The sequence below is a fragment of the Ctenopharyngodon idella genome, chromosome 5 (assembly GCF_019924925.1).
Source record: "Ctenopharyngodon idella isolate HZGC_01 chromosome 5, HZGC01, whole genome shotgun sequence".
NCBI classification, from domain to species: domain Eukaryota; kingdom Metazoa; phylum Chordata; class Actinopteri; order Cypriniformes; family Xenocyprididae; genus Ctenopharyngodon; species Ctenopharyngodon idella.
Genome location: NC_067224.1, coordinates 13,058,368 through 13,070,695, shown reverse-complemented (window position 1 = coordinate 13,070,695; position 12,328 = coordinate 13,058,368). Strand labels below are relative to the sequence as shown.

Sequence of the window (12,328 nt, the reverse complement as noted above, 5' to 3'; positions counted from 1 at the left end):
GAGTGCTGTAATAATATCAACATGTTTATTCCAAGTTTTTTATTTTATTTCTTTAAAATGTGAAACTTTGGTTTTCAGTGGCATTGCAAAGGTTGTTATTATTTATATAAAAGGTGCAAAAGTTCTGATAGGAGTTATTCTTGTTTCATTTTTTATATCACAAAAACCAACTTTTAACAGAGGTGTGTAGACTTTTTATGTCGACTGTATATATTGTGTGTATTTCCTTTTTCTCTCTTAATTTTTTTTTCCTTTTTTTTTTTTCTTTTTTTTTCATTTTGGTAATAATTTTTCATGTGTTATAAGGCATTTAAGCCGTTTTGTTTAACTGTTCTTGTAAGCTTAAAGAACAATAGTATTTTGACAGAATTTGAATTTAATACCTTTAATCCGTACAAAGAATTTTGCTTAATCTGCAATGGAATTTTGCTCAAAAAAAAAAGAAGAAGAAGAAGAAGAAGAAGAAATTTTGTAATCTTCAATTATAAAATTATTATAATTAATACTTTCATTACACTTCATGTGATTTTTTTAAATAGTGAAAGAAACTTATGAAAAATCAATTCTGTCAGTAGTGAGCAGTATTTACATGTGTGTATGTAGGTCACAGGAGCAGTGGGGTTCTAATAGTCAGTAGCAAGAACATGGACTCAGAGGCTGACCCCTGCTGGTATTTATAGACTGCTGAGTCAGGGTCATGCACTGGCAGATCACTGCTATAAGCAAAAAGTTGGTGGGGAGACTGACATAGACAGCTGCTGAGATTTCATGCAAACATTTCAATAAAAGTTTGATCTCTTCTGTCAAACATTAATGCAAAACAAGCAGTCCAAACATAGGCGCCAATTTATGTTTCTGCCTGTGGGCACCCACACTCCACCCCAGTGCCTCACCACTGTTGATAACTTAGCTAAGCAAGGCGACACATAGCCTACACATACACAACAAACGCACTTTAATACATTTTAACATGCTAATTACTCAATACTTAATTATACTTTGAGTTTTTCAAGAGGACTATCTTCCCTTCCCCTGGCCATGGACTTGAGACTAATGCACTAAATGCACTCTCACAAATCCTCTCATTATAACAAAGTAAATATTATGCAGGCCTAAATAAGAGATTCATTGTGCAGTGAGCTTCATTTATTAAAGAACTTTGTGCACTCGTCGATACCGTCCGTCCACCCTCCGCGTATGATTACCAACCAGACTAAAACACATTTTCTTCACAAGTGTTGTCGTGAGTCTCTCTCTTGCTGATGTACGTTACCTGATGATTTTGGAGTTAATTATGTAAAATGCATTAAGAAACATAGTGCAAAAAAAGCACAAGCTTTTGTGTCAGGTTATGTTGTAATGCTAAATATAACTGTAGAATTGTGTATTTACCACCCGCCTTGACCCGATGTGACATGCACCAATCAGAGAAGTCCCCGAATCTTAATCATTTTTTTTATTATTGTAAAAAAAAAAAAAAAGGAAAATATTCATTCATCCCATAGGATCAACGCCTGTGTGTTTGTAGTAATTTTATCAGATCCATTGTCAAAACAGTAATGAGTCTTTCTTCATCATTGTTTGTTGCTCCTTTTCTGTCTGCAGATGTTTACTCATCATAACAGTTTTAAGATTTTGAGATTGTGTAATCTTATAAGCCTAATGTACAAAGTTGGAATCATTTTCCATATTTAAAGGGACAGACATTTTGTTTTCTTATTTTGCTCAAATAAAATCATGTATTTGTTATCATAATATCATTATAGATACCCCTACAGTTATAGGTATTTATCACTGCATTTTTAAGAATGAAGAATAACAAAAAAATGATGCTTAATGATATCACAAAATTGTATTCACACATATATATTCATAACCAATAAATACTGTTGATAAAAGATAAAAGATGAACAACTTGTTTGATTTATGTATCATTTATGCTTATTCAATCTGTACAGCACTAAAAGTCTTGATTTATAACAATCAGGTATCAAATTCATTGAAAGGATTATTTTATTTATGGAAGGCCCATAGACACATAACACTGCAGTGAAAATCATACAAAATGGCACATCTGGGGCTTGCAGCGATTGAAAACATACAATTTCATATAAACGACATTGCGCATTTTGGTAAAAGTGGAAAATGTGCTTGTAATGTTTAGTATGAATGCGTAAGTAATTTCATTCATATAAATGTGATGCATTCAGAGTATCGAAATACAACTGAATTTAAACTCCAGACAACCAAAACAGTCCAAAAAGTCTCAAATTATCCATGATGTCCTGTAAAACAGTGGTTTAATTTACAACATTTCTCAAATACATTGTAAATATTCAGAAAATTACATACAATTCCAAGAAAATAGAAATCTGAAATGATTCATTATGCTGCTTGATAAAGTCCCTGAGCAAATGTTTCGCTCACTTACTGTGATCAATAAATCCATTAGCTGATTGATATAAATCACACATTATTTGGCCTTTAATCAAAGTTGACAGTAAAAAAAAAATAAAATAATACTTGCATCAACATCCTTTCTCTTAAAGCGAAAGGAATAACTGTGCACCTGATGCTTTTGGAGCGTTTCTCCAAACTTTATATTGCTTTGGCAGAAATGGATCAAGAAATGGTCAAATCAAGCTAATGGATGTGCTGCTTAGGGTAATGTTTTTTTTCTTAGTACATGTTACTGTCATGCACTTTTCAGTATAGGCGGAGGGCACTTAACCTGAACTGTCAAAAAAATAAATCATGCAGCAACTTTTGAAATCCCGCAACTATCAGTAGAGGGGGCTCCAGTTGAATGTTCCTATGGATATTATAGTCTGGCAAGTGTTGGACGACAGCCACACCATCTCTACTAAACTGTAATGAAGGAATCCCAAGGCAAAACCACAGCCGACATCTGTCAGATGGTGGCGACCCAGGAACACACGGGATGTGCCAGCTAGGACGGCCCATAACACAAGCAAAATACGCAGAGGAACTGCAAGCACCAAGTGTGCTAACAGGAATTTAGATACCATGGCTGCTCGACTTGCATGTGCTGCAGGGAAAGAATAAATATCCATGGCCAGGTAGTCGAGGAAACTGGGTGCCATTTCCCAAGGCCCTTTACGCTTCACCAACTTCTGCATGCCCGCTACAGTCATCACATCCAGTAAAAGAGCTGTAAAGCAATGATGTTAAATGTGTGTTAATAAAGCAATATCAGACTCACAAGAATGTTTTCGGCTGTATATCAGCATGGGTGTGATTTGGCCACAAGTAATCACACGCGTCATGATATACAGCCATAACACACTCTTGTGAGTATGATATTGCTTTTATACAACAGTTCGAAGGATGTTTCCAATGTGTCTTTGTAACTAATGAGAATATATCATGTTAGAACTAGCAAAGACGGCTTAAGCCATTTCTAATTAAGAAAAATCAGAGCAAATTGGTGAAAACTTGAACCTATTGCAAAATCTGCGTTGGTAAATCTTTCACACTCCGGCTAAATTCCAGATTGCATGGATTCCTATTAAAATTACTTGATTGCACCCGAGAAAATTGGCTAAACATTGGACAGATATGACTGCACCTTAACACTGTTGTACGCTGCATGGGGACTTTAGTGGATGTCAATGGAGGAGAGGCTTACTTATGATGAATAAACTGTTTTTTTTTTTTGTTTTTTTTTTGAGGAAACAGCTTATTATTTAATGAATAGACAGACCATTGGCTAATCCTTCAACATATTTGCCATTCAACATTCATTTTGGATCTATTTTTTGTTGTTTTAAAAGAGAAGTCACAAACAATTTTGCAACGGATAGGATTCCGTGTACAGCACTTCTAATTCATTTCTGTGGTATCCACAAACAGCGATTTACTGTCCTACAACTCTGACAAATTCAATGACGTCCAGGTTAAAATGTGATTGGTTATCAAGGCACACATGATTAAAGTTGACCTTTTTGCTTTCTCCAATGGCAGAGGCGTGGAGTCTGGTATCTCCCCATAAAAATAAGAACATCTCAGGCAAGATTGATAATTCAAGCTGTATTATGCTAAACAAGTTTGAAATCAGGATCGCCAAAAAGACTGCTAAAATTAAGATTTACAGCGAACTAATGCAATTACTTTAGAGACATGGATTAAACCACTGGAGTCATATGAATTAACTTTACAGTACATTTGGACAGTTTTTTGTACACAGTTTTTTGGAGCTTTACAGTTTTGGTCATCATTTACTTGCATTGTATGGACCTACAGTGCTGAAATATGTTACTCCAAATCTTCATATGTATTCTGCAGGAGAAAAAAAGTCATACACATCTGGGATGGCATAAGGGTGAGTAAATGATGAATATTCATTTTAGAGTTTTGGTTTCAATTTTCCTTAAGAGAATGTAAAATAAAAGGAGTAGTAAAAATAATACATTCTAGAGTATAAATGAAAAGCTTTTCATTATGCCAGCGTGCAATGAACTAGTCACATCAGTCAGAACACATATCCTTGTATTCCCTTATCTACTGACCTACAAACCCAACAGCATCCTCACAAGCTGCTAAAAAACCCTCATGTGAGCACAATGTGATTTCAAATTCATTCCAAAATTAAATGTGCTTAACAGGATAACAATCTTACTCGGTCATGCTAATTTTTTCATTCTTAGTTATGCACATAATTGTTTTTGAATGTCATTTTAATCCCAGAAATCAAATGTAAACAGTGGGACACAACATTTACATCACATTTAAATCTCTTTCAGACAAGGGCTTCAAAAATACAAGTAAATTTAACATTACATGTACCAAACACTGTAATTATCCTGAATTGATTTATTTAAATTGTGCTAAATTAGTAGGCTTTAAATTATCCTTAAGTCAATTTAAGGATTTAATATCAACTGTTTTACTCTTTCTGTCAGGCATTCGTCAAGAAGGTATGCGTTGGTTTAGAGTAAGACATTTCTCAATCACAGTAGCATGTGTTTGACCAAAATAGTAGCCTAATGTTTGTATAGCCACCCACGTTCTTAGACTGTGATAGATTCGGACGTTCTTCAGAGCGTCAGGTTACTCCTTATCAGAAAAGCGTTACAACTCACCTAGCAGCAAATTGACCAAAACCTCTTGACCTGCCAACGTGTTGCTTCTTGTGAGACACAAAATTGTACCAAAGATCCACGGGATGCCATGGCCAGTGAGCGCGAGCAGCTTGACCATGGAGCGCACGCTTCCCCACGACGATGTGTTGTACGCGCACACGCCGAGCCGCTTAGACATACAAATATCAATGGCCAGAAGAGAGTTCATAGCGATGCCTTTGAATGAGGGGTTTAGCTGCATGCAGTCTTCTTCTGGTAATTCCTTCTTTTCTTTATTGTTCTCGGGCGACTCGTGCTGCGCATTTTCGCTTGGCTGGTGTTGACTTTGCTGCTGTCTCTGCGACGGCCTCCGCGCAGTGCCGCGAGCTTCAGCGCTACCGCTCTTTAAAGGCTGATTTAGAGACATAAACTCGGGTCTGTTCAGCACATTGTTTCGCTCCCTCGCCCTGGATCGAGACTGGTTCACGGGCATCTTGATTCTCTACTGATCTTCCAGCTTTAAATATGTTTTACTGTCCTGTTCTTCACACTGAGAGACAGTGAACGGTCTACCATGTCCATTCCCAGATCATGTCTTGCTCTGTTCTAAGTGTTGCGACTTCTATTCCAGTTAAACTATAAATAGACATTCCAGCCGCCTGGATACATGAGACGCATCCACATGCTGCCTTATTACAGCTGAAAATCAAATGACACTCAACTAAGAAAATCGCTTTAAACATTCAAACAAACAAACAAATGATAGATAGATAGATAGATAGATAGATAGATAGATAGATAGATAGATAGATATGTGTGGGTGTGTGTGTGTGTATATATATATATATATATATATATATATATATGTTAATACACTGTGGTATCAAATGTTCAGACATGTCCTAATTTGTTACACTGTTAATTTAAGTTTAAGTTATAATATTTTATAGTGTTGTAATATTTGATAATATTTTCTACTATTATTTTGATGTTTTTATTATTGTTTTATCTATACAATATGTAGCCTATTCCAAGCTTTGGCAATATTGTATTATTTACAGTCATGCCAATACAGCAATTTTGAATTGAATAGATAGATAGATAGATAGATAGATAGATAGATAGATAGATAGATAGATAGATAGATGTTGTTTGTATTGCAAATACTGAATAATTGCAACGCGTCAGTGCTGCACTAGGATAATATGATGTTAATGTAAATATAGTCTCGTGTAGCCAGACCTTCAGACTGACGGCAGAAGGTCTGGACTCTATCGCAGCTTTCATTGGCCAAGGACCGCCCAGAGGCCGTTTGACTGACATGTAATGCAACCAATCACAGTTCGTTTTGTTCCGCGTTATGTTTAGGGGCATGAAAATGTAAAGTCGATGTCCCTGTACATTTTAAAATACTCCATCTGGTGTACCCTGTTAAAACTCTTTTTCTTAGATTTCGTAGGCTACTGATGTAGATGTTATATGTGATTTCTGTGGGACTGAGAAAGAAAATGTTGTGCACTTATTGTTTAACTGCATTTTTAGCTAAATGTTTTGGATAGATTATTTGGAATGTTTTCTTTGTAAATGTTTAGGGCATGAAAGTCGATGTCCCTATAATAACAGACCGGCGTGCATCTAATAAATTATTAATTCAAGAATGTTGTGCAAGTATACTGCAACAATGGAGCCGCGAACTTCACATACATTTGAAAATCCAGCGTTTAGTTAATCATGGTAAACGCTCGTACGTCACAGTTGTAAACACGACGGCTTTCTTCTTCCACGAGCTGGTTTGGCGTCACACCATTTGTTTCCAGGCGGACTGTTAAAGAATGCGACATACACATCTCCCGACATCCTGTAGAATTCAACCAACCAGATGGCGACTTCAAAACTCCTGAAGTGTTTCCAGATAAGTGTTGCCATATGCATCAGAGGTTCAGCCAGCGGTCGGTGGGCTTGACGTCTGAGGCTGAGACTAATTTAAACATAAATCACTGTGCCACCCGTGCAGTGCAGTGCCTTAACTGTTTTTAAAGTCTATCATTATCATAAATACATTAAATAAAATATTGTTTCTATACATAAGTCTATACATTGTTGTGGCAAATAAATAAATACATTAATTAATTAAAGACCATTTAAAATTAAAAGCCTTTATTATCACTCCATTACAATTCTACAAAAAACCGTCATACCCCATGCATATCTCACCCAATTTCTTAGCTGTTTTATTCTTGCCTTCATGAGTTGTATTTTTATCTTTTGGAATAATTTGTTCAGAGAAAAGCATCAGGAAAACTGTGAATATGAAAGCTTTATTTGTAAAGCTGCTGAATTTAATTGTTTCACTCACTGAGTATCAGCTAACAATCCTTCACTCCTGTCTGTTATGCTTCTCATAAAATAGCTTAATGTGCAAATTAAAATAATAATAATAATAGGCCTAATAATAATTACTGGAACCTGTTGACTGTTCAGCCCCCTGACTCTAAACTACACTACCCAGGATGCAAAACGTCGTCAAGAAGGGAAGTCTAATTCTAAGCCGCTTGGATAAAAAAAGCTAACAGCTGAAGTATTGTATTACACCAGAGGAACCTGACTACCCTTTAATAGGGCAAGGGCGACACAAAGTAACCCGACTGGTCACGCTCTTTAAATCTCTCAGATATGATGCGGAAATTAAGAGCACCGATATTTGATTTGACACCAGAAATTTTACTCTCAAGTTATGCCAGAAGACGCAGCGTGGAGCTCGAGCTGTAAGGAGCCCCTGTGGATTTAAACTTAAAGTAATGTTTCTTGTTCTTCTTGCCATCCTGATGGACCTTTTGAATTATGGATCGACTCAACGGCATACGACTGTTGACTGGAGTGCAGCGTAACAGGTCGTAATGCCGCACTATTGGACGGTACCTAACAGGTGCTTAGACATTTCTGGTTTTAAATCAAAGGCACGTATGAGCTGACATCATATATTTTTTGGCAGACAACACGCAATAGCTACAGTTCCATAATTATTAAGTTTAATTACAATTTATTAGAATGAATATGTAAGGTTTATGTTATTTTTGCTTGACTGGAGGGGAAAGACCTGGTATTTATTAATGCAGTGTTAAGAAATTACAATAAATATGTAGCAATCCATTATATTGACATGTCAGGTATCATGTCAGGAATCATGTCATATCACTGTGACCAGAGACTTGGGCCCTTTTACTCTCATTATGAATAATACTGCTTCACTTGGATACTGATGGGTGTTTGTGCTGCCAGTCTAAAGAGCCTCCACCATGGGATGTATACAGAGTGTAAAACTCAAGCCAAGTTTTCATGAGAACATCACAGTCCTGGAACTGCAAGCCTCCATTGATCCTAGTCCAACTGTAATCGATGAGTCATCTAATGTGGTTCTGCGTTACCGCACGCCTTACTTCAGGGCATCAGCTCAGGTGCAGGTGCCACCCATGCTTTGCAAAGAGATCTGGACTGTTGGCTGGATCCAGGCTTGCAATCAAATGGATTTCTTCAATATATATGGAAATGAAGGAATGTAAGTGTGTTCATTGGGTAATATGAACAGATATGCTATTGCCTTTATACATACTATTGCCTTTACTAGTGTCTTTATTGTTTTGGGCCCCTACCTTTTTAAAAATAAAATGTGTAAATTGTTGTGCATCGGCCCCTAGAATCTAGAGGCTGATATTCACTGAAAACTATCTACACCAGGGGTGTCTAAACTCTAAACAGAGTTTAGCTCCAACTTGCCTCAACACACCTGCCTGGAAGTTTCTAGTATGCCTCTGAGACCTTGATTAGCTGGTTCAGGTGTGTTTAATTGGGGTTGGAGCTGAATTTTGCAGGACAGTGGTCCTCCAAGAGCAGGATTGGACACCCCTGATCTACATTCTTAAAAATAAAGGTTCTTTATTGTCATCTGTGGTTCCATGAAGAACATTTAACATCCAGGGAATCTTTCCACTGCACTAAAGTTTTGTTATAGTGGAAAAAGGTTCTTAAGATCATTTAAATATTTTTCACTAAGAAAAAAAAAGTTCTTTTCATGGTAACTTAAAATGGTTCTTCTAATGCATCATGAAAATCCCCTTTTTGGAACTTTTATTTTTAAAAGTGTACCCATAAATGGCACAATTTGTCAGTCAAATATTTGCACTCAGCAATAGTATTCACGGGTAAAATTACTTACTTAATGTATTATTTGGTTATTTTAAAACTTAAGAAATTATCCAGTCATTCAAGTGAAAAAAAGTTTAGCTTATAAATTAGACATTTTGAGAATGAGAATAAATTTGCAACTACAAACTTGCAAAACAATTTTGTATAAAAGTCAATGCATATTATTTTTTAATGTTGTATAATATATAAATAAAATTTAGTCGCATTTATTGTGTCAAAAAAACAGAAAATAGTTGAAAATAGAAAAAAATATTCCCACCTTGCCCCACTGGGGGTGTTAAGAGGGCAGTAAAATACCATTAAAATATTGTTAAAAAAGAACCGAATGATGCTGCTGAAAAACTATGCAAAAACTATTTCTCAGGATGTTAGTGATGTTTATGGTCCAATTTCCTGGGATTGTTTCCCCAACAGCAGAAAAGTTGAACACACCCCTACCAGGACAAAAGGCTTGTCCTTTACCAGCGTCAGTCCTGAGAAAGCTAGCTGAGGTTTTATGTCTACTAAGATTATCAATTCACATTTTTTATGACATTAACATCCTCCAGGAAATTACATGTTTGTTAATTGTTAAGAATATCTTGTAGTTCTTTGTACTTTCTTGTTTTGAAACTTTTAGACACAAATACTGTTTACTGTTTTTTTTTTTTTTTTTTTTTTTTTAATTCCATAGATTGGGTGGAAAATAATTAGTGGAAATATTTAAGGTACATCGCTGATGCAAGAGTGTATTAACACGCCACCTTATATATCACATATCATATAAACATCCTGAAAAATAAGTGTCATCTTTCCCCTTTAGATCCAGCTGGGAGCTCCCAGAGCTGAGATGTGGTCAGATCCAGGCCATCAGTGATTCAGACGGTGTGAATTACCCCTGGTACGGCTGCACCACTGAGATGTACACAATAGTGGGCCCCACCAAGAAGAGCACCAAACTCACTGTCAGCATGAACGACAACTTCTGCCCAAGTGTGACGTGGAGTGTCCCAGTGGGCACCACTAGCAGTCCCCCTCTCCTGAGCTCCATCCAGAGGGACCAACGCTTCACCACTTGGCTGGTGGCCATGAACGAATCCACAGCTGAGATGGTGCTACTCCGAACCATCCGCTGGAGGATGCAGATCTGCATTAAAGTGGATCCAAAGAAGCCTCTGGGTCAAAGAGCCATAGTTATGGAGCCACTGATCCAGGAGCAGCCTCAAGTCCTAGTTAGGAATGAACCCATCCCAACAAACGCCTTGCTTAAGCCTAATGCCAATGATGCCCAGGTTCTAATGTGGCGGCCTAAAAATGGGGAGCCCATTGTGGTCATCCCCCCAAAATACCATGAAGGATATTTCCTTCCATCTTAACTTGAAATGATTAAATATTGCTCATTTAAATGAAATATGGCATGATGTGAGTGAGAATGCTATTAAACAGGGCTACTGATTTAAAGTTTTAAAGAAAAAAAGGTATTATTTGTGTATTTACTGATTGTTAATATTCTGTTTAAGGACACATATTTATCATATTGTGTACTGTTTTGTTTTCAGATATTTTAATATTTGTAATTTGTAAGACAAAACTGCATATGGCCTTTACATGCTAAGGACTGAAATGTGGCCTTATAAAACCGATTATTGTGTAGTAAACTAAAATCATTCGTTTACACAGTATGAGCTGATTATTACATGTATAATGAAGGCAGTATATTTATTTTTAGTCTGGTGTGGCCAATGTTTTGTTGCCTTTTATTTTGTGCAATTACAGGAAACACATTTGCAAATGTCACTTGTGTCCATGGCCTCTTACAGCATGTTCCCTGGACTAAAACTGTGAATAATTTAATTGTCTTCTCATGTTTTAAGAGGCAGCTTTTCAGGAGCACAAGCTGTTTCAGGAACTTTTTTTTTTTTTTTTTTTTTTTTTTTAGATGTGGAGAACCTTTAGGTAGAAGATAAGGTGGAAACGCTACAATAAAATCAACCTGTTTTTTCCCCATTGTCTGAGTTTTGTCATCACTATTTTGAAAATGAAACTTCACAAAGTGCACACAGCTTAATTCTAACTTTGCCTGTCAGTTTAAATGAGATCTAAATTTATTATACTAAAAAAATTGCTTCACAATAGCATTTGAACTTCATATTACTGATGACTATGACCAATAAATTTATCTGAATCACACAAACTTTGTTCTTTGTTTGAGAGCTTCCTCTCAATAGGGACCATATGACCTGATTCTAAAATACTCCTAGTTGCCCTATTTTTTTACTCTTATGTATTCATTTAAATCTCAAAAGTCTTGTATCTGCAGAGACTCTCTGGACATTCATATTTGTCACATTGTTATTGTAAATATATATGAACCAACAAGTGACTAGAGCAGGGGTTCTAAATAAAAACAGTCAGATTATCTAGTTTAGGGGTTCTCAACTCTGGCCCTTGAGGTCCACTTTCCTGCAGAGTTAAGGTTAAAGGGCCAGAGTTCAGAACCTCTAGGGTAGAAAATCTGAATTTGTATTAATGATAACGGCATTAGGGAAAAGTACTAAACTTTAAATTCATGATGAAATTGAAATTAATGACAATCTTTTCTTCCATAATGTGCCGTAGGTGAGTAAGGTTGTAACCTAGGTTGTAACACGGGTCAGTTGTAACACGCCCACCCTCCCACCACTGAGAGCTAGAACCGGCTGGACATTTTATTTGAGTGTGGTAAGTCTAATTCCCTGTATCCCTGGAACTCATCTGAATCAGAATCTTCTTTGTTAGTCCTGTTATCCCCACCCAGCCTCCCTCTCATCGACCAACGACCATTCGGCCTCGCCGGGCTCCCTCGGACCGTCGGCTCCACCTGGGTTGGACATCGCCACTCCCTCAGGCTCCACCTCCACCCTCGGTCACACCAGCTCTCCGGATCTCCACTTCCGTCTCGGGGGGTCGTAGCTGCGGTTCCATCGCGGCCGCCTAGGTAATCACAATGGGCTCCACCTCCCAAGGCTCCGTTGCTATCGGTCGCCCCCCAGAATTCATCACCATCATGGTTCCTACCACCATCA

General features: G+C 37.0%; 2 protein-coding genes across 5 annotated transcripts; one reads left to right on the top strand and one right to left on the bottom strand.

The window, feature by feature from the left end:
- Positions 1–1,995: 1,995 nt before the first annotated feature.
- On the bottom strand, positions 1,996–5,797 carry plpp7a (phospholipid phosphatase 7a (inactive)). The gene is made up of 2 exons (XM_051893831.1): positions 5,103–5,797; positions 1,996–3,172 (listed from the first exon to the last, which is right to left on the bottom strand). The coding sequence occupies exons 1-2, from the start codon at positions 5,572–5,574 to the stop codon at positions 2,784–2,786; spliced, it is 861 nt and encodes a 286-aa protein (XP_051749791.1). The 5' UTR covers positions 5,575–5,797; the 3' UTR covers positions 1,996–2,783.
- Positions 3,179–11,587, top strand: fam78aa (family with sequence similarity 78 member Aa). Of its 4 annotated transcripts, XM_051893834.1 has the most exons (3): positions 6,142–8,007; positions 8,361–8,637; positions 10,087–11,581. In XM_051893834.1, the coding sequence occupies exons 2-3, from the start codon at positions 8,378–8,380 to the stop codon at positions 10,637–10,639; spliced, it is 813 nt and encodes a 270-aa protein (XP_051749794.1). In that variant the 5' UTR covers positions 6,142–8,007; positions 8,361–8,377; the 3' UTR covers positions 10,640–11,581. The 4 variants fall into 4 exon arrangements, with proteins under 4 accessions (XP_051749796.1, XP_051749795.1, XP_051749794.1 ...); XM_051893836.1 differs by lacking the exons at positions 6,142–8,007; positions 8,361–8,637 and adding an exon at positions 3,179–4,342 and having other exon boundaries at positions 10,087–11,587; XM_051893835.1 differs by lacking the exon at positions 8,361–8,637 and having other exon boundaries at positions 5,973–8,007; positions 10,087–11,586.
- The last annotated feature ends 741 nt before the right edge of the window (positions 11,588–12,328 follow it).

Bases quoted from the DNA above. Each gene is read 5' to 3' on its own strand.
- plpp7a (XM_051893831.1), bottom strand. From the start codon at position 5,574: ATGCCCGTGAACCAGTCTCGATCCAGGGCGAGGGAGCGAAACAATGTG. The intron at 3,173-5,102 runs GTGAGTTGTAAC...ATTGCTTTACAG, and splicing joins TTTGGTCAATTTGCTGCTAG to CTCTTTTACTGGATGTGATG.
- fam78aa (XM_051893834.1), top strand. From the start codon at position 8,378: ATGGGATGTATACAGAGTGTAAAACTCAAGCCAAGTTTTCATGAGAAC. The intron at 8,638-10,086 runs GTAAGTGTGTTC...TTTCCCCTTTAG, and splicing joins ATATATGGAAATGAAGGAAT to ATCCAGCTGGGAGCTCCCAG.